This window comes from Oryctolagus cuniculus, chromosome 12 (genome assembly GCF_051225735.1).
Source record: "Oryctolagus cuniculus isolate XC-2025 breed Fujian yellow rabbit chromosome 12, ASM5122573v1, whole genome shotgun sequence".
Lineage (NCBI taxonomy): Eukaryota > Metazoa > Chordata > Mammalia > Lagomorpha > Leporidae > Oryctolagus > Oryctolagus cuniculus.
In genome coordinates, this window is record NC_142878.1 from 106,794,420 (window position 1) to 106,815,169 (window position 20,750).

Here is a 20,750-nt window from a genome sequence, read left to right on the forward strand (position 1 = left end):
GGGTCACAGAAGTCACACAGCTTCTGTCTGGTTCTGGACCGCTCGCTTTCTGAAACCTTCCTGTGAGGACATCACACTCAACCCAGACAGCACGCTGTTGGAGAGGCCCAGCTCACACAGGGCGCGGGAAGCAGATGCTCTGACCGACGGTCCTCGGAGAAGCCGGTCTCGGAGCCTCCCTGGCATCACACGATCGGAGGGAAGCGGGCTCCAGAAAACCCCGGCTCCCAGGAAGGGAGGTGGCTCTGCTCTCTCTCCCCTGACATCCCCACCCCCACCCCCAGTCCTGACACAATGAGCAGGGCCCCGCCCCGTCTCAGTTCCGGACTCACACGCCGTAGTCTAATGGAATGGCCACTGTGGACTGCACGTTTGTTTTTAAACGCAGGGAGGCGCCTGGCACTGCCAAGTGGTCTCTGGTGACTGCACTGAAGACCCTGCTGGGCACCTGGCTCCCTTGTACACTGATGGGGGGTGGGGCAGGGGCGGGCCTGGGGCTGCAGCACCGAAGGGCGGCAGCAGTGACCTGTAACGTCTAAGGAGCGGGAGGAGGAAGCTCCCTGCAGCCGTTCGGATCCACGCTCGGTTTATGGGGAGAGGGTGCCCGGGGCTCCGGCTGCTGTGTGAGTGCGAAAGAGGCACGGCAGGACTAAGAGGACACAGGAGAGGCAGAACAGAGACAGAAAAGAAGAAAAACAGGACGAATTTAGAAATATAGAGCAGAGAGAGAGACACAAAGGGAGAGAGGCGTAGGAGGAGGGGAGGGAGGGGCTGGGAGCTGAGAGGCGAGAGAGGGCGCCACGTGAAAGGCAGGGCGTCTGATGCTGAGAAGGCCCGAACGCCCTGGAACCTTCTCCTTCTACTTCTGACACGAGCGGCTCCAGCAGCGGGGACATCTCAGGCCGGGTAGGGCAAGGGTCTCGGGAGGAGCCATCTTGCCCGGGGTGGGCGTGAAGGATTCCAGAAACAAATCTTGATTTGGGACACTGTGCATAGCGAGGCTGCTAGGGAGCAGGGCGGGCTGGAGGTGGGCCGTCCCCCTTCATGGGGAAGTGGGGGGCCCCAGGCTCCCGGGCCCCAGGAGGCACAGGATGCTGACTGCGTCCAGGGGCAGCCCGGCAGCAGGAGGCCCGAGACAGCGCACAGGCACCTGCTGTCTCGTCGTCTCTGGTCTCTCCGGGAGGACCTAGCTGGTGGGCAGCTGGGTGCCCTCATTTCCAGGACGCTTCCTGCCAGAACACTGCGCAGGGGCAGTCCCTGCCAGGTTGGTTCCCCCGCGGTGCGAGGGAGAGGCGCTGGCCTGGGGCGGCGCCTGCTGCGGGACAGACAGGCCGACTCTGGGAGGCTGGCAGGTTCTCGGCGCAGGGGTGCACCTCCTAATTTCCTTCGTGAGCAGGACGACAGCAGGCATCCACTGAAGGGCTGCACATTTGTCATCAGCGACAAAACAGCAGTGTTTCTTCCCGCTCGCGGCAGCAAAGGCCGCCGCGTTCATAATTTGCTCCTCCACCACCCTCTTCCTCGGAGCACGGCGATTCATCTACATTATGGGCTCGTCACCTGCCAAGTTTGTCCCTTTGCTAAGGAAATCACTTGACAGTTCATAAACTGAAAGAGGAATTCTACTCCTCGGGGCTTGTTCTCTTCCAAAAAAGGTTTAGCGTCTTTGAAAATTCAATTTCCTACATGAAAGAAAAAATCTATTTCTAAGCTGATAGTCTGGTGCTACAGAAAAAAAGCAATTTTTCTTTTTTTAAAATGACAAAAACCTAATTTTTCGGGATTTTCATATTTATCTATACATGCACTTTACAATGGACACACATCAGTCAAATCATCCTCAGGAAGTCATACTAATCGAAATAACTTACTCAGTTTTGCTTCTGTTTCCATAAGGAACCACTGCCTTCCTTAATACCTAACAGTTGATGCGATGCTAACACCTTTATCTAAAGGACTCAAGACAGGGTTTGTAAGCTGCAGCTCCTACAGGAGGAGCGTACGCCTGGGGGGAGAGCCTCGGGCTCAGGCAGCTTCTCTGTCCACACCGTGGGTGTCATATTTCAGGACAGTGTAAGAAGAGATGTGACAGCACAGAAGACAGCAGCTTAGTAGACGCTACATATGGATGTCTGTCTGTCTCCCACATTCCTTACGCTCCAACCCAAGGGGAGAACCTGACGTCACATCTGCGTTCCAATATTAACTCCTGGAGCAGGTGCTCGGCCTCGTGGTTCACTCTGGCTGAGACGCTGCAGTGCCCGGCTTTCATCCCCGGCTCCCACTCCCGACTCTGGCTTTCTGCTCACATGCACCTTGGGAAGCAGTGGCGATAGCTCAAGTGACTGGGTCCCTGCCCCCCGCTGGGAGACACCTGGACTGAATTCCCAATTCCCAGCCTTGGCGACTGTGGGCGTCTCTCTCTCTCTGCCTTCTAAAATTCTAAAAAGACTGAAAGTCAAAAAGAGATGAAAGCAACAGCCCTTGGTCGGCCAACGCCAGTGCCGATGGAGGCTCAGTACCTGGAAGGCAGGCAGGTCGAGGGCTGCGAAGCTGTTGAAGAAGCGCATGCTCTGAATGGCCACCTGGACCGTGTTCTGGCTGTAGCTGTCCTTGGGCGTGGTCGCGCTGGGGTCCGAGACGGCGCGGTGGAAGAGAACGCAGTACAGCATGTGCAGGACCCCCGCCAGGTCCGTGGCCTGAAGAGCAGCCGTCAGCCCCGTGGGATCCTGGCGGTTATTGTCGAATATGCTGTGCGACCTGACAAAGGAACATTCAGCTCTTTGATAGGAATCTAGTTAGAGAATGTTAACATTTTTATAGGTCAAATGGAACAGGACAAGCAGACCGTTAAAGGCAAACCATCTGAGTTGTGTAACAGGGTAACCAGAAACCTCAAGGAATCAACACAGCCCTCCCCACCTTCCCTTCCCTTCCCTCCCCTCCCCTCCCCACCCCTCCCCTCCCCTTCCCTTCCTCCAGAGACCCGGCTTTGGCCACTGAGCCCTGCGTAGCCGCTGCCCAGGGGCCACCATCCTCCCCACCCTATGCAGCCCAGGCTGCCCCATGCTGTCCACCGCCTAGCTCGGTGCAAACTGGCTGGAGCCGCTGGCCTCCTCTCTGGATACACACGGAACCTTGTGGCAGGGGGCAGCTACCAGGAATGCAAGGGGCCTGAAAAGCTTGGCAGGGTGCTGGCCGCTGTGGGGGGGGACCCTCGGCTGCTTCTGGAGGTGCTGATCAACCTCCAGGGGTCCCGGCAGGGCAGGCTTGTGGGGGCAGGGTCTAAGGAGGAGCCAGTCCCGACGAGGTCTGTACAGTCATTGAGTGAGCTCCGCCACCGAGCCAGGGAACGCCACTGAGGAGTGAGGGTGGTGGCTGCAGGGCCGAAGGAATCCCTAGATCAACCATAAAGCAGCAGGCCTGGCGCTGTGGCGCAGCGGGTTAAAGCCCCAGCCTGCAGTGCCGCCATCCCATATGGGCACTGGTTCGCCAGCTCCTGCTAATGCGCCTGGGAAAGCAGTGGACGATGGCCCAAGTCCTTGGGCCCCTGCACCCATGTGGGAGACGCAGAAGAAGCTCCTGGCTCCAGCCACTGGCAGCAATTTGGGGAGTGAATCAGTGGATGGAAGACCCCTCTCTCTCTTTCTCCCTACCTTTTCCTGTAACTGTCTTTCAGATAAATAAATCTTTTAAAAAATAAAAAATGGTAAAAGAGCAATGCTTTGCAAGATCTACCCCATTCCAGAACTGGACCATCACGGAGCAGAGGTTCCGGTGAGCACACACGCCTCCTCTGCGATGTGCCTCACGTGGGCCCGTCTCTCTTTCCTGGGTTTAGCACAGTCCAGGGTGAGCACTGGCGACCATCAGAGCCCACAGGGAGATACCCTTCTCCTCCGCAGGGCCTGAATCTGAGCCGTGGCCCAAATCTCTGCCCCGTGAGGCTCTCAGTGCTGTCCCAAGTGGGCCAGGCCCTGATCCTCGAGGGCTTCAGCCTTTCTCTGGAGGGGAAGCCGCACGTCCCCACTCAACACCTTCCTCTGCCCTGGCTCCGGGAGCCCCCTGTTGAGCCCCTGTCTTTCTGTCTGTCACAGGGTAAGCCTTTCTCTGGTTCCTAGCATGGATGGAGGCTCTCTGGTTTCTCCTCCCAGACAGAACCTGGCACAGGGGATGGGGGACGCCTTAACCATCTCTGATCTTTGCTGGCCAGGGACACTCAAGAGTAGCCACCAGTTACGTAAGCATCGGGAAGCCCTCCGGCATCCTACCCCCTTTCCTCAGTTCGCACTCGAGTTTTCCCCAAAGGGATTGTTGTATTCGCTTGTATCAGGGGAGGGTTTGCTCAGAACCACGGTAAACCTTTATTCCCGAATGCACACCGTTGCAATCACTGACGTGGCATTGGCGAGTACCCTAGGCTGGTCTCCCACACGGCCGCCACGCTGATGGGGCAGACCCACCACGGACACTCTCATCTTTGGCCTCATCTCTCTCTCTCTTTTTTAATTTGAGAGGCAGAGAGAGAGAGAGAGAGGGAGGGAGGGAGGGAGGGAGGGAGGGAGGAGAGAGAATCTTCCCTCCACTGGCTCACTCCCCAGAGGTCTACACTTGGCCAGGCTGGGCCATGCTGAAGCTGGGAGCTGGGAACCCGACCCAGGTCTCCCACGTGAGCGGCAGGAACACAAGCACTTGAGCCCTCAATGCTGCCTCCCAGAGTCGACAGAAAACCCGAGTCAGGAGTCAGGGGTGGGGACTGAACCCAGGCCCTCGACGTGACACACAGGAGCTGTAAGCGGCTTCTTGACTGCCCACCTCGTCTCATCCTCCTGTCTTCGGTGGCTGGTGGGGAAGGGCTTCTCTCCCCGCACACGTGAAGCAGCTGGCACCCACAGAGGGGAGGTGAGCGGCTCTGATCTGCCCGCCTGCCAGGACGAGGCGGGGTGCAGGGCAGGGTGGCCTCCTTCCCCTGCCTCGGCCGTCCCTCAGGGGTCCCACACTGCTGGAGCGCACAGGGATCGTGCGCAGTTCTGCGTCGCCATGGTGCCTCTCTGCCTCGTGGGCTCCAAAACCAAAGTTTACAAACGGGCACCTGCTTGCTGCAGGCCCAGCTGAGCGGTCACACAGACTCCTGGCAGCTCAGGTCAGCTGGCCCTCCCCTCCCACCGTCCATGAACACTCAAAGAGGCAGGGGTCAGACCCCAACGAGAGGCGTGGGGAGAGTTTATCCTGCAGGTTCCCAAGAGGGGCCTGCGTGTGTCTAAGGCCAACTGCGAGGCAGAAGGCGTTTCTCTGGCCGGCGCCGCGGCTCACTAGGCTAATCCTCTGCCTTGCGGCGCCGGCACACCAGGTTCTAGTCCCAGTCGGGGCGCCGGATTCTGTCCCGGTTGCCCCTCTTCCAGACCAGCTCTCTGCTGTGGCCAGGGAGTACAGTGGAGGATGGCCCAAGTGCTTGGGCCCTGCACCCCATGGGAGACCAGGAGGAAGCACCTGGCTCCTGCCATCAGATCAGCGCGGTGCGCCGGCCGCAGCGCGCCAGCCGTGGCGACCATTGGAGGGTGAACCAATGGCAAAGGAAGACCTTTCTCTCTGTCTCTCTCTCTCACTGTGCACTCTGCCTGTAAAAAATAAAAAAAATAAAAAAAGAAGGCGTTTCTGGGTGCTGCTTTCCAGCAGGCTTCCAGAGCGCTGTGGGGAGGGCCCTCAGGGCTGGGACGAGCTCTCCTGCTCTGGGGCGGGAAGGCTGGAGGCGGCCTTCCCCCCACTGCAGTGTGGCTTTTAAGGGCTTTTAAGCGGATAATCAGCATACTCTAACACGGATATTCGGGAGCATGGCTTTATCAGTTAGAACACTGAAATGCTTCATCCTCCTGGGCACTTACTGAACAAAATGAATTCACTACAACAAAATAAACACACAATAAAAAATCTTAGAAAGCAGACAGTCAAGGTCATGAGAACGGCCCCTCTCCGCTCCACGAAGCAAACAGCCCAGCCAGGCCTTTCAGATCTTCTGGGGAAATAAAGATGTCCAGCGAGCAAGCCCTCCAGAACCCGGATGTGGAAGTGGCTCAAGACTCCCGGAGGCGCCTTCGTCTCAGAGCGAGCCCGCGGGACCCAGGGGCATCTTATCTGCTGTGCTTGGCTTCCACGGGGCTAATGGAGACCTGGGGGGCTTCAGAGAGTGTTTACTTTTCATTTAGGCTGAAATACAGATAATTTGTCCACGGACGGCCGCTGGCTCCTGTTGGTCTTAGCTGTCAGTTACAATCACTGGAAGCCTAAATGTTTATAATAAAGAAGTAAAAGGCCTTATTCAGATCAGCCATGGGTTATAAAGTTTTCTTTAAAAAAAAAAGGCATGGAAGATGTGAAAGATCAGACCTGGAATTTTGTATACCACACTCTGAAATCTTAATTTTACTAGATTTTCAGGTGCTTCTGTTTGGACCACGGGACTAGGGATCTCAATGGGATATTTGGTTCTGCTCATTAAGAGCTAGCGTCAACCAGGACAAACTCTAAGCACGCAGTCCCTGGAAACCCCACTTTGCCTTACAGAAAAGCAGACGTCACTCAGCAAATGGCAAGGTAGGAGCCCACGAAACAAGAACCACCCGCCCCTTCTCTGGGGCTGTCAACCGCGTGTGCACCAGGCCTGAACATGCAGCCGGGGCAGCTGCAGACTGGACACGACTCCCTGGGCCCCTGTGTGCTTCCGGCTTGCTGGCTGGAAGCTTCCTGGGCCCCGGATCTGGCCCGGTAACAGTCACTCTGACGCCCTTCTGAGCTATCATCCACTTGGCTGCTCCTTCCTCCGGCTTCTTGGATTTGGGCCTTGTTCGTGCCTTTGGATTCCTTGAAACACCCGTGGGGATGTCCCCTTCTAGCGCCTGAGCCCACAGGTCTGTGGGGTGGTCGAGCAGGTGGGATTACGCTGTCTCTGCCAGCAGTGGATGAGCATGCCGCTGGCCAGGGAACGGTGAACTGCTGCTCTGTGGTATCTGGGGCCTGGTGGTTACGTTTCGGCACATTCCAGGAAAGCTGACCGGCATCCAGTGTCATCAGCATTTGGGGTGAGCACTCAGAGCCCCAGGCTCTGCTGGACCCTGCGTTTACAAAGCCAGGGTGCTGTGCCCCAGGAAGGAGCGCCTGTGACGTGCACGGCCAAGGGAGACCAGGCGCCTGTTCCAGGGGAGGCTCCTGTCTAACAGTGGCACTGGCTTGAACAAATGGCCACAGTCTGAACACCACACGTTTGTCATCTCAGTGCTCTGGAGGCTGGGAACTGAAACGGATCTCATTGGCTCACATCAAGGTGTCCCGACACCTGTGATCCCCTTCCTGGCCCCTGAGATGGCCGTAACCTGGGCCGTTCCCTCCATCGCTAATGCTCACTTTCCTGTCCCCTCTTTCACTCTGGCGCCCGTACTGGGGCCCATCTACGGAATCTAAGAGAGCCTTAACTTAATCGCGTCGGCAAAGCCCCCTCTGCCCTGCAGGGCAGTACCACAGGCTCTGCGGGTTCGCAGACAGATGTCTCGGAGAGGCGCTACTCTGCCTTAGCGTGGTGCACCTGCTCATTCGTGACTCAGTGATATCCTCGGAGGGCACGCGCTGTCCCAGGCGCTGGGATCCGGCAGTGAAATCCACGTTGTCTTCCTTATAAGGCTTCCATTTCAGTGCGGGCGGATGCAGCGAACAAATGAGCCAACGCAGAATGTGGCATGCGCGCTGTGCTAGGCGCTGTGGAGCAGGGAGCTGGGGACACGCCAGGAAGTGCGGCAGGGGTGCGTGTAATGCTGCGTGGTACAGCGTGCTTGGGGAGGCCCTTTCTAAGGAATTATTTTAGCAGACGGCGAGGGAGGAGGTCCCGTGGGCACCTGAGGGCAGGGTGTCTCAGGCCTGCAGCCATCAGTGTGTGTGATACGCTCACGACGGCTGGACAGGCTGAGACGGGGGGCCACTGGAGGGTCTCGCGCAGAGGAGCGATGTTGTCTGATTCAGGTTAGACGCGGTCACCATGGCCACAGGAAGGAGAGGTGCTCGGAAGAGCCTCGCACCAGCAGGGCGACCCAGCAGGAGGCCGGCGGCACGCCCAGGCGACGCTCGGTGATGGACGAGCTGGGTGGCAGTGGCAGATGTGGTGGGGAGCAGCTGGATTTTGACAGACTTTCGGAGGGAAAGCCAGCAGCACTTCCGCATGGGTTGGACGCGGACTTCACTTCGACTTGCTAAATTCGAGAAGCTTCGTAGACACCTAAGTGGATATGCTGGGTTGGGAGCCGTCCCAGGGTAGGGAATTTTGTCTTTTGATTCATACACATGAGGGTACGTGGGAAAGTAGAATCAAAAGTTAATTTTGGTGCGAAAAGAAAAAAAGTGAAGTCCATGAACAGTTTTTTCATAATACATTATTTCCTGCATCTTTTGGAGGCCCTGGGTTTCAAAGACATTTACACCAAAATAAACTTAGCTTTTAATTCCATTTTTTTCCCACAACCTGAAGTGCCCTGCGTGAGGACCGGAACCAGGACGAAATGACAGAAATGACCCTTCCGTCCTAGCTTTGGATGATAGAAACTGCATGTGGCCAGCACGCGGGTGAGTGACGGGGAGTCGACAGCAAGTGGGAGAAAAAGACAGAGCCAATTGGCCACCGGCCAGTTCAACGAGGAAACAGCACTGCCCGGTTACCAGTGAGCACCACTCAGCTGGGACCAACCAGGGTCCCGGGTCACACGGGGAAGGCCCGGGCCTGCTCTGCTGGACTCAGGAGGCCCCCATGAGAACGTCCCAGGGAAGCCGGTTCGTGGGCTCCGGCGCCACCTGAGGAAGAGGTGGAGGTGGGCGGAGGCGGCTGCAGACCCCACGAGAGCTGTCTTCCGGCAAGGACCGCGCTTGCAACTTGAGGCCCAGGAGCAGAGGCCTCAGAGAGAGCAGCCATTAGAACACGCGAGTGCAGATCCCAAGCCCCAGAAGTGGCCTGGGCGGCCGGGGGACGGCTCCCATTCCCCTGCCCCGGAAGGCGCGTGAGGTCTCAGACCCCAGCTGCACAGGGGCCGGGGTGACGCCCCGGAGTCTGCCCAGCTCCAGGGTGTCAGACAGAGGTCAATCTACTTTGAAAATTGGATCTCCTCCTGCCCCGCCCCAGCCCCGCTCGGCACAGCAGATGTGGGAACAGCTTGTTCCCTGCAGATCCGCACCGAAGCTCTGGTGACTCTGGGCAGCATCGAGAAGGACGATGCACGCGCCGTAAGACGGGCGCCTCGCTAGGGAGGTGGAACGTTAACACATGAGACCACCAGCCAGGGAGAGGCCCAGGCACCTGACGCTGAGTCTCGGCTGACCTCCAAGAGAGGGAGTTTGGAGGAGGCAGCCTCATCGGGCGAGAGGAGACGGGGAGGAGACGGCACAGACGTTCTTGCTGCCTGGGATCAACCACTCGCCAGAGGCGGGAGGATCAGCAAGACCCAGAGGTGGCCACGGGCAACAGGAGGCCAGCGGCCAGGGCAGCAGCAGCGCTGGGCTCCGGCCAGGTCTGGGCGGTGGTGAAGAGGCAGGCAGCAGGTGCCCGGGGCTGGTGCAGCCGTCTCCTTGGCCTCTGTCCTTTAGGACTGGGCAGTGGGGTTGGCAGGCTCTGCAGAGGCCACACTGGGCTGTGGGGAAACGGAGCTGCTGCCGCGAGCAGAAACCACAGCACCCACCCTCGGCTCCCACCCTCGCCCCACGCTCCCTTCACAGCACGTGCCACTCTCCTGTTGGCAACGCTCAGACGCCTTCCCGTCACGCCAAGAGAAAAACCCCGTTTCCGGCTGCTCCACCCTCACCTTCCCAACTCCACACCCTCCCACTTTTTCGTCCTCCACGTTCCAGCGCACCCCCTTCTCTCATCCGGGACCTCCCGCCCCTCCCCAGCCTCGCCACTCTTCTCCGCCGGAACCTCCTCCATTAGACCTCCCTCGACAGAGCGGGCGCCCTCGTCTCCTCCGGGTCCTGTCCCCGGGGAGGCCTCCGCTGACCACCGCCATCTACAAAGCCATGGGCCAAGGCCCTCCGTGCCCGTATCACGAATCAGACTGTACGGTCCAGAAGAGCGGTACCGCTTCTCCAGTGCCCTGACAGGTGTCTGGCACACAGCAGGCGTTCAACAGTGCAAGGAAGCGGGGGACTGATCCGAGCCAGGCAGGCCAAGGCAGGGAGGACCTACGTGTCTCCTTCCCTGGAGGAAGAACGGGGGACGTCAGCAGCCCTTCTTCCTGTGCTAAGAGGGGGCTCAGGAAACAGGGTCCCCTGACATCTGCCAGCTCTGGCACGGGACAGCTGCTTCCCGAGATCCTGTTTCTAGCCTGGTGCTAGGTGCCTACAGAGGAGCTGCCAGGGTATTTAGTTTCTCTCCCCAGGGAAATATTTTTCAAGATTATTGATTGATTTCAGAGACACACACACACAAACAGCACCCCACGACACACACACAGGAGGGTGAAGAGAGCCCTCCAACGAGGTGGTCCCCTCCCTAAGTGCCCACAGTGGCCAGGGGCAAAGCCAGGGGCTCAGCCTAGGTTTCCCACGTGTGGGGCAGGGGTTCAACCACTCGAGCCATCCCCGCCGCCTCCCAGGGTCTGCATTAGCAGGAAGCTGCAGCCAGGAGCCGGACCTGGCACTCAGACCAGGCACTCTGATGGGGGATGCGGGAGCCCCACCCAGCACTGTCATTGCTCACCGCCCACCCCAAGGACTCTTTCATTTGAAGACATAAACCGTATATGCACAGGGCAAGAGAGCTGATGAATTCGATGCAGACAAGTATCAAGTGAGAGGTATAAATAGAACATTCCATCTTGAATTCTGAGGCGAGCGTCCTTGGAGTCCATCGGATAGGCCTTGGGTTTAAGGTGTGGTCAGATGACTGGAGCCCTGAGCGGAGGGAGGTCAGAGGCCCAGCCAGCTCTGGGTGACAGCCAGCGAGCTCTGGGACTGACCCCGCACACGGGAGCTGCTGGTGGAGGCCGCCCGTGGGAGCTCCAGGGGGCGGCGTCTCCTAGGGCCTCGCTGTGCACGTGGCTGCCCTTAACCTAACTGGCTCTGCCTTCATTTGTTTCCTCCTACCTATTTCCTACTGCTCTAGTTTTCTTATATTTTAAAAATAATTTAAAAATTGTGTATCTCAAGTCTTTTGGGAACAGGGTGGGGTACAGTGGATACATACCAAAGGCAAAAAATCAGAGAAACAGATGTGTGAGCCCGTGTTTGCCCATCTTGTCCCCTCTGTGACGGACAGATGATCAAATTCTCTTTTTTTTTTGAGGAGGAAAGAGAGTAAGCGCTCTCCCTTTTGCCGGCTCACTCTCCAGGTGCCTCCAGTGGCTCCCCAGCTGGGACCAAAGCCAGACACTCCATGCCGATCTCCCACATAGGGTGACAAAGCCAATTACTCCAGCCATCACCACGGCCTCCCAGGTCTGCACTGGCAGGAGGCTGGCGCCGGGAGTCACGGGCGTGGACGCAGGTGCTCTGAGACGGGATGTAGGCACCGACTCCTAAGTTTGCTTCTGGGTGGGCGTAAACAGCCTTTGAAAAGCTAAAGAACTTTCATGAACCCACACCTCTCTGAGGTCCCAGTCTGTGCCTGTCCACACAGCGCTGACCCAGTGTTTTCTCTTGAGCTCTCGTCCCTCGGACTCCCAGCCCAGCGGGAGGCCACCTGTGAGCGTATACTGGACGTACGTGCCACCCTGAGCCTGGCGAGCCTGCACGTGTCCTTCGTCGCTCCGGCCAGTGTCCTTCCTGGCAGTGCCTGGCACGCGGTGGGCCCTCCCCCGGGGGACAGCGATGCAGAGGTTCAGACTTCTGAGCTCTGATCGGCCGGATGGAGCCTGCAGGGGTCTCTGCACTAAGCTGCCCAGGGTTCCTGCCGCCGTGTCTCCCGCTGTTCCGGATCTGAAGGACTCACAGGGCCGCTTCTCGCCAGCCTAGCGGCTGTGATGCCCCCACGTCCAGCGAGCGGGGTCACACGGAGCCCTTAGCTCAGCACAGGTAACAGCCTGAGTCCCACTGCACTCACTGCACCGCCGTGTCCCAGGGCCGGGTGCAGGCGGGTGACGGCCCCAGTGAGTGGCTGCAGAGGACAGACGGCAGCGGGACTGGGCCTGCCTGCATCTTTAGGGTGGTGGGAAGTGGCAGCGCAGCCTGCTTCTCCAGCACAGCCGCAGCGATGCTGCTGGTCCCACGTGCCCCTCACTTTCCCCGTCCAGAGTTAAAATTTCCTTCTCCTCCCTTTGTGGCTGGGTGGGGCTTCGTGACTGCCTCGGGGAACAGAACACAGCGGAAGTGCTGCAGCGAGACACCACAAGAGGTGACGCGGTTCCTGCCTGCTCTCTCCCGCCAGCATGCTAGTGCCCCAGAACCCTAGCACCATGCCGTGGGGAGCCCCCCGGGAGAGGCCCCGGGGGCAGCCAGCAGCACCAGCGTGCCAGGCAGCACTCAGACGGCTCCGCCCTCCAGCCAGGAGGCAGGCAGGGCCCATGCTCCGACCTTGACAGGACTCCTGACCCCAGCCTGCTGAGACAGTGGATGGCTGCATCAGGCCACTAGGTCTGGGGTGACTGCTTACACAGCCATGGAAAACAGCAGGGGGTGGGGCGGGGAGGGGGGCGGGGGGGCGGGAGCAGGGGCAGGGAGCAGAGGCAGAGCATGGGTGAGGGCGTGGGACGGCACTGCTGGCGGCAGGGGTGGGGTAAGGAGACCTTGAAAGCATCAGAGCTCCTCCGTGCTGAACAGGCTCTCACGGGCAAACTCAGATCCAGACCGAACGGGAGGCGAGGGAAGGGACGTCAGGTCCACGGAGCAGATGAGCGCTGGGCAGTGAGGAGGGGCGAGGGCAGGAGAGAAGCTGAGGACGCCTGAGAGCGAGGGGGGCTCTTCCGGAACTCTCCTCCCTCCGACCTTCCGTCTCTCCCACTTTCTACCTCTTCTCAAACACGTTCCTGCCGAAGACACGGCATGTCCCACGCGATGCCAGATACGGCAGGTCACCGCTGGGTCTCGGGGGAGATCGCGTGAGCCGGGCTGCACCGAGCCCTCAAGCAGCGTCCAGCGTCCCTGCATCTGTCCCCACGTTTGACCTCCACGATGACGCGGGAGGCACCGGCCCGGACGCCGCTGAGTTCAGCGGAAGTTCTCCGTGCCGTCTTCACGCTTTCCTCTCCGACGTCTTTGCTGACACTATATTCTTGGGCTAACTTTTTCTTAATTCTAAACATCCCAGTCCTCCCCATCTTTCAGGACTTGGAAAACAACTAATCCCTACGGACAACAGAAGAGTGAGTGTCCTCTCCCGCGCCGTTCCTTGGTGATGGCAGTGGGGCCGACATTTCCCTAGCACCTGTGAGCGCCAACAGAGCGCGGAGGACCCCTGCAGGGCTGTCCCCACCCCGTCCCTCTCTGCCCTGTGCCACGGGCGGAGGGCCCCTGCACGTCCCTCCCCTGACCTCCCAAGGTCCCTGAGGATGCACTCCTGCTTCTCCCACCCCAGCACAGGGCCTGGCATGCGGCGGGTACTACGTAAATATTTGCTCAGTGAGTGAAGGAACAGGCGGGCGGGCGGGGTTGAAGTTTACCTTTGCTCCAACGAACAAACGGTTTTCAAGCATCCTAAAACACTCGAGAGGCGCTCATTTACATCCACATAATCAACGGGCTCAATGACAAGTCACTCTCATCTTTCTACAGCTGCCAAGACGCTGGCCAAAACACATTTTCTTAGGGGAGTTTCTGGAAGTGAAAATGCGGAACGCAAATTCATACAATACATTTCTTGTTGTGTAAAAATATTCGGATTCAGAGTAACCTTCCCCGTGTGGTCAGAAACACGATGGAGTCCTCGGAACGGGGGGCTCAGCCCTTAGGTCCTCCAGGTGCAGGCCCTGTCTTGGCTGCAGCGCGTGCCGGCTCCCTACTGTTCTCCTGCAGTGAGCTCTGTTGTTAAAGGGGCCGCACCTCGCGGGGCGTGCAGAGCGCGGTGCAGGCATCTGGACACTGCTCGTCTGTCTTTTCTCCCAGGAGGCCCACGCGTGGAAAACCGAGGGAGTCACAGGCACCCACAGAGGCCCTGCCGGGCGTCCTGCTAGCGGCTCGGACTTTGGTCCGGTGAGAGGAATGCGGGGCCGCCCACCGCCCACCGCTCCCGTGTGAGGATTCTGGAGCGAGGAGCAACCCTTCCCGCCGAGGACCACAACCTCAGCTTCTACCTGAGGAAACGCAAGTTCACTGCCCAAACCCCCAGCCCCGTACCGCTCTTCTCCCCCACGTTGAAGGGCAGATTAACAGTACACATTCTGACACCCAAGTTGACTTTCTGAAAGCCCAGGTCAAAATTAGAAGATTAGGGGCACAATAGGCGAGGGGCAGCCAAGGCGGACCTGCCGGGCTCCCCAGCGGGGGTGGCCGCCCGCGGGCGGTGCCTTGTTGACTCAGGGCCTGGGCTAGCAATTAGGCTGCTTCATTGTGTGAGGCCGGCCAGGCCAGCCAGCCACAAGGGCAGGTTTCAGAGGCTCCTCCGGCTCCTCTTTGTCTTCTAGGCCTTTGAGCACAAGGTTTCCTGGACGCCCGGCCGGCCCCCGGCAGCCACAACAGGCATTATGCGAATTACTCCAATGAAGCAAAAACCACGCTACTTTTCTTCCTAGACGCTAACACGTGTGCACCCCGCTCCAGCAGGTCTCCAAGTTTACGGCTACGGCAGCAAATGCAGCGTCAATGAGGAGAAAGGAAGCAAGACGAACACCGTGCAGAGGAGAGGTGAAGAGATGTGCAGAAGCAGAAGGCTCGAGACGTCTTCCACGGGCTGCTGCTGGGGCCGTGGGCCATGGCGGGCGGAGGCGAGACAGCAGCAAGGCCTTCTCCCTGGCCCCTCCCTGGAAGCAGCTCATGCAGATGCCGCTAAGAACTGCCCAGGGCAGCCCAGCCCGGAAACCACCTGGACTCTTTTTCCCTAGGAAAATCTGCTTTCATAACGAGTGCTACGAACAGAAAGCTGCCGGGTAACTGACGTTGAAGACAGAAATTATACTGTCGAGAAGAACCGCCAAGAGGAAAACGGTGCCTTAACCCCGGTTGTGTACCTGCACAGACACACCTCTGTTTCACACTCGTGCACACGGGCGCCCAGAACCTGGTCTCCTTGGGCAATCCCTAGGCGTGTCCATGCCCAAAGCCCTACTGCCTGCACAAAACGGCTCGTCCTGACTGGCCACTGCACCGTCGGCCACTCTCAGTTCTCCAGTCAGAAATCTCCAAGTTGTTCTAGGTACCCATCAGGCCTGAGTGATGCCATTTCCCCGACTTACTCCCTGTCGTCAACGCGCTGGCTCCTCTCCACGTCCATGGCCCCACGGCCCTCCACGTCACTCACGGGGACACGCGCCAGCCTCTGCCCTTCCCTCTGCCACCTTTCTGCAGCACCTGCTGGGCAGCGGTCTGCCCGCCCCTCCCCGGCTCCAGGCCCACGCTGGCCTTCAGATGCTCCCCGTCAGCTCTGCTGCTCGTGTGGCGGCCTCCACCTGGACAGCACGCCGGGCAGGGCCTGCGCGCCCAGAGCATTTCCTGGAACAAGGCTGCGGGCGTGAGGGCATTATCCGTGAGGAAGGAGTGGGACGCAGGGAAGGGAGACACGCTGGCTGAGGACGTGTTATGGGCAGCTTACGCCAGGGTCTCTCTGAGAGGCGGCAAAGAAGGTTCGTCACACGGGTGAGGGCTGGGGACGCTGGGCACTGCCCACCTGCTACTGCTTCAGGGCACGCGTGTGGGTGTGAGCGCTCCTGCACTCTGGAAGTGGCTCCCTGTCCAGGGAACAGCCCCAGGCAGAGAAGCACAGGACCTGTGGCAGGTGGCCTCCAGGCGGGCAGAGGCACAACACTGATGCCCCACCGAGCACGGGAGCCATGGCAGGTGGCCTCCAGGAGGGCCAAGGCACAACCTGACCACCACTGCGCACACGGTGCCCCTTTCAGCTCAATGCTTCCCTTCCCTTGCTGTCCTGGAGCCTTCAGAGCCCACCCCCCAGCGCCTTCCCTCCTCCCCTGCGCCAGAGCGGGTGTCTGGCTCCCTGAGTACAGGGCCCCTGGAGCCTCGCATGGTGTTGCCACGGGTCAGGCGCTCAGCACGGCTCCCGTCTCCCACACACACAGAGACAGTCTTCAGGAACAGGACGCATCTGCTTGCATGTCCTGAGTACTACGAAGTCAAGTGCACAGGGTGGCACCAGGCCGGCGACCTCGGGGCCTCGTTCAAGCCCCTTTGGCTCAGATGCTTCCCCTGCAGAACCCAGGGACTCTGCCCGAGCTTCGGGCGTCTTCCACACGACCGAATCTGCGTGTCCGTCAAAGTGGAAGCCACAACCCGTACAACCGACTGCCACACGGGGGAACACTCACGCTTGTGATACTCATCTGCATCCAAACCAGGACAAGCAACACATGCTTCAGATGCTGGCGGCTGTGTGCTGTGCCACACAGCAGAGCCAGGCTGGAAGGGGCCTCCTGCCCGAGGACACCCCCAAGGAGGGGCCTGGCCACTGCACACGCGTGACCCGGGCAGCATGGCGGCCCGCAGGCTGCAGCCCTGTTAGGCTGGAAGGGGCTTCCTGCCCGAGGACACCCCAGGGAGGGGCCTGGCCACTGCATGTGGCATGACCCGGGCAGCACGGCGGCCCGCAGGCTGCAGCCGTTACTGCCGCGAGCCTCTGTGTAGTACAACACTAGCCCAGCCCTCGCGGGTCACGGAGCCAGACGCAGGCACTGCTGAGCCCGCATCCAAGTCTGGAAGGAAGGCTCTGCCTGCATTTCCTGAACTCGGGACCCTGAACACAGGCCACGCGGCTTCCCTGACTTCTCAGCCTTGACTCCGGGACCGCTGGTGAGGGCCTGGGTAAGAGGAAGAACAGGTGGCTTAGGGCGCCCGTGTGTAACAGACTAACAACTGTGGGAGGAGTTCATTTTTGAAGTCAAGTTCCCGCTCACAAAATATTCTGCACACGCTGAATACAGACGGGAGATAAAAGCACACGCATAATACCAACAAGCGCTGCCTGGAGTTTAACTCGGGAAACCACTGTACTGAGCAGTCTCAGCTCGCTGGAGGCGCACATCTCTGTCCATTAGAAACACCGAGCCACCGTCGCCAGGGACAGTTTGGGGCCTCCCAGGGGCTCCCTGTTATTTCTACAGGAACCCTGTCTGTGGGGGTCACCCTGAGGGTGGGCTGGAGGCGGGGGTTTAAACAGCCCACCAGGCTGGTACTCTGGCTTCCACCTGGCCCGGGGAGCGTGGGTGATTCCAGGAGCCGCTTGTCCATGGATGCTCTGGGAAGAAGGGGCAGAGGGAAGAGAGCCAACCCTCGGAGTCTGTAGGACAGCCCACCAGCACTGCGCGGTGGGCACCCCGGGCTGAGGGCCTGGCTGGACTGGGCCTACACTTGCTCACTGATCCACTGCCCGGGACAACCACTCGGCTCTCACGGGTCTCAGCGGCACATGGCTGCACGGCTTCTCAGGGCTCTGCCAGCAAGAAAAACTGGCAGGAGCAGGTGGCCCGGGAAAAGGAGAGCTCATCACCCCCTCGACATGGAAAGCCACTCGCGGAAGGGGCCCTGTGGAATGATCCCAAGACCGGCAAAACAAGGCAAGCGCCCTGCAGGCTGAGAGCAGCCGAGAGGGCCCGAGGCCGCGGAGGCCTTACCTTCCCGAGACCACCAAACACAGCGTGCACAGGCCGTGCAGGAGGCCGGCGGCGTGCTGCAGGAACGCGGCCGTCTTGGGGTTCTCGTCCACCGGGCCTTGCACCGACAGGAAGCAGCCACACAGCTTGTCGATCAGACCAATGTTCACCACGTAGCTAGATTCGGGGGAGAAACGCACGTTACCCATCAGAAGCGCAGGACTGTAAACACAGCAGTTCTGAAAACCGGCCACCCTCTTCACCTTCTGCCATCAGTCTCACCCTGCACAGGCCTGGACCCCCAAACATGCAGACACAACACAGTTTGAGTCAAGCCTCAATTTCCCAAGACTGGGTCCTGAGTAATTAGCTACTCCTGTCGTTCCTGTCTGTCTGCTCTGTTTCGGCCATGATCGTGTTACCTTACGGGAAAGGCATACGGATGGGATACTGAGCGTTCTCGCTGGTCTGAAGGGTTAACAGGTGCCAGGACTCAGGATAAGGCTCAATGCTCTTAGATTCACGGGAATACAGGGATGGGGCAGGTAGGATGATGCCACTCAGATACTCTTGTTACAACTTAGACTTCTAACGCCGACTGCGGGTTCTCCAGGAGCACAACACACTGAGAATCTCATTGCTTCTGTCATGAAAGTACCACCCTCAGGGTGACAATGACATTGAAAAAGCCCTTTCATGCTGTCAGGGCAGTACAGCTTCCTGGAGCCGTTTATTCAACTGGACCCACAACAGCAGGTCTCTCCTCAGTCCACAAAGCAGCATTTTAGGACTGCAAGAGGCCCGGCGGATAAAGCAGTCTCAGCCTGGAGGTTTCACACGGATCCCGTGCCACGGCATTCACACGCGTGAACAGGGCGGCACTGCCAACGCAGCAGTTTCTGGAACCCAGCACTTGCAGCGATGCCTGCGCAGGCACCGCGGCTCCCGCCTGGACACGCCCTGTAAGGGACAGCATCTGACCACTCAGCCACACTGCAGCCCATCTCGTGCAGGCCCACGACGCCCGCCTTTCACAGTAGCCAGCGCCTGTCTGCCGAGCAGCTCCTAAAGCCCAGGCTCCAGGGGGCACGAAATGATGGCCACAGCCCTCCTCTGGCACGGGGAGGGCCACAACACAGGGAGATCTCGCTATATCTCACGCACAGGACAGACTTTGAGAACTGACCCGGGTATTTGCACAGTACTCGTCGGTTTAAAAGGGGTTTCACGAGGATCCTGGCAGCGAGTGAGCCCATGGCGGAAGCCCCGCCTTCTGCCTGCTCCACGCAGTCTGCAAAGGGCTATGGAAGCCAGACCACAACCAAGGCAGGTGGGCATTCTCTCACTGGACACGCCCTCTCTCCTCTGTGTGGAGGTGATGGGTGCTCTCTCACTAGACACGCCCTCTGTCCTCTGTGTGGAGGTGAGGCTCTTTCACTGGACACGCCCTCTGTCCTCTGTGTTGCAGGTGCACTTCTCCCGGTCTGCTTGGGCAGACCCAGTATCTGCCTTTCAGTGCCGTTTGTCCTTCACACCTTTTGTCTTCCTGCTCTGACAGCCTTGATCCCTGCCTTGACCCGTTCTCTCTGCTATTTTTTTAAATAGCCTATTTAATTTTAAACAAGAAATAAAACAAACTGCTTTCTACTGAGGAATACATTACAAACGATGAATGTAGACACTTGGGGGCTTGACAAGCTTTGACAATCCCTAGGGATCTTCAAAACATTCATGAAAATGCAGATTATGAAGAAACCGCACATGCATGAAAATAAACATATTCTACATTCAAATTTCCACAAACTTTCTGAAGTCCCTTCGTACACAAATCCAAGCAATCCTGCATTAAAGGAAGCAGGGAACACAGCGTGGAGGCTTATGCGGCTGCTTGCGACGTCGACATCCCACACTGCATGCCGGCTACTCTGCTCTGATCCAGCTCCCTGCTCATGCACGTTGGAAGGCAGTGGAAAATGGCACAAGTTCTTGGGCCTCTGCACCCACAGAGAGACCTGGATGGAGCTCCTGGCTCCTGTCCAGCCCAGCCCTGGCTGTCATAGGAGTCTGGAATCAACCAGCAGATGGAAGGTCTTGGTCTCTGTGTCCTCCTGTCCCTCTGTCTTCTGAATAAACAAGCAAAATCTTTACAAAAAGCTAAGGGACAGTCTCCACCACAGGAAGTCTCCTTGTCTTCAGAGCCATCTCTTCCCACCTGCCTGACAGTGACGTCACTGAGCGCCCTCTGCAGAGCGGTGCTGGGAGGTTCACTCGTGGCGCCCAGGACAGCCATGCACCCCTTTCGTGCCCGTCAGTATTCCACTGCCTGATGCCTCACAGCTGTCCCACTCCTGCTGACGGACATACGGGTTACCCCAACGTTTTTCATTATTTTTTTTTTTTTTGACAGGCAAAGTGGACAGTGAGAGGGAGAGAGACAGAGAGAAAGGTCTTCCTTTGCCGTTGGTTCACCCTCCAATGGCTGCAGTGGCTGGCACACCGCGCTAATCTGAAGCCAGGAGCCAGGTGCTTCCTCCTGGTCTCCCATGGGGTGCAGGGCCCAAGCACTTGGGCCATCCTCCACTGCCTTCCTGGCCACTGCAGAGAGCTGGACTGGAAGAGGGGCCAACCAGGACAGAATCCGACGCCCCGACCGGGACTAGAACCTGGTGTGCTGGCACCGCAAGGCTGAGGATTAGTCTATTGAGCTGCGGCGCAGGCCCGTTTTTCATTATTATAAATAAGATTTCTATGAATATTCGTGGGCAAGTCCTTCTGAGCACGAGTTCTTACTTCTTTGGGGCAAATACCTGCGGGTAGAACTGCCGAGTCACAGATCGCCACGTCTACCTTCACAAGTTGCTGGGCAGCCTGCAAAGCAGTGGTACCACTGTATGCCCCAGCAGTGCTTCAGGGCCCTGGCTGTTCTACAGCTCCATGTCCTCACTGACATGTGGCACTGTCAATCTGTTTTTTTTTTTTTTATATATTTTGGCCATTTTTTTATTCATTCTTTTTTCTTTTTTTTTATTTAGTAAA

General features: G+C 58.6%; 1 protein-coding gene across 10 annotated transcripts in view; it reads right to left on the reverse strand.

The window, feature by feature from the left end:
• SCAPER (S-phase cyclin A associated protein in the ER) overlaps positions 1–20,750 on the reverse strand; it is a 439,476-nt gene that overhangs the window by 29,961 nt on the left and 388,765 nt on the right. For all 10 annotated transcript variants that reach the window (XM_070054635.2, XM_051834595.3, XM_051834596.3 and 7 more), the window contains 2 exons: positions 17,736–17,891; positions 2,523–2,760 (listed from right to left, as the gene is read on the reverse strand). In XM_070054635.2, coding sequence (XP_069910736.1) covers positions 2,523–2,760; positions 17,736–17,891 — 394 coding nt within the window. The remainder of the gene's footprint in view (positions 1–2,522; positions 2,761–17,735; positions 17,892–20,750) is intronic.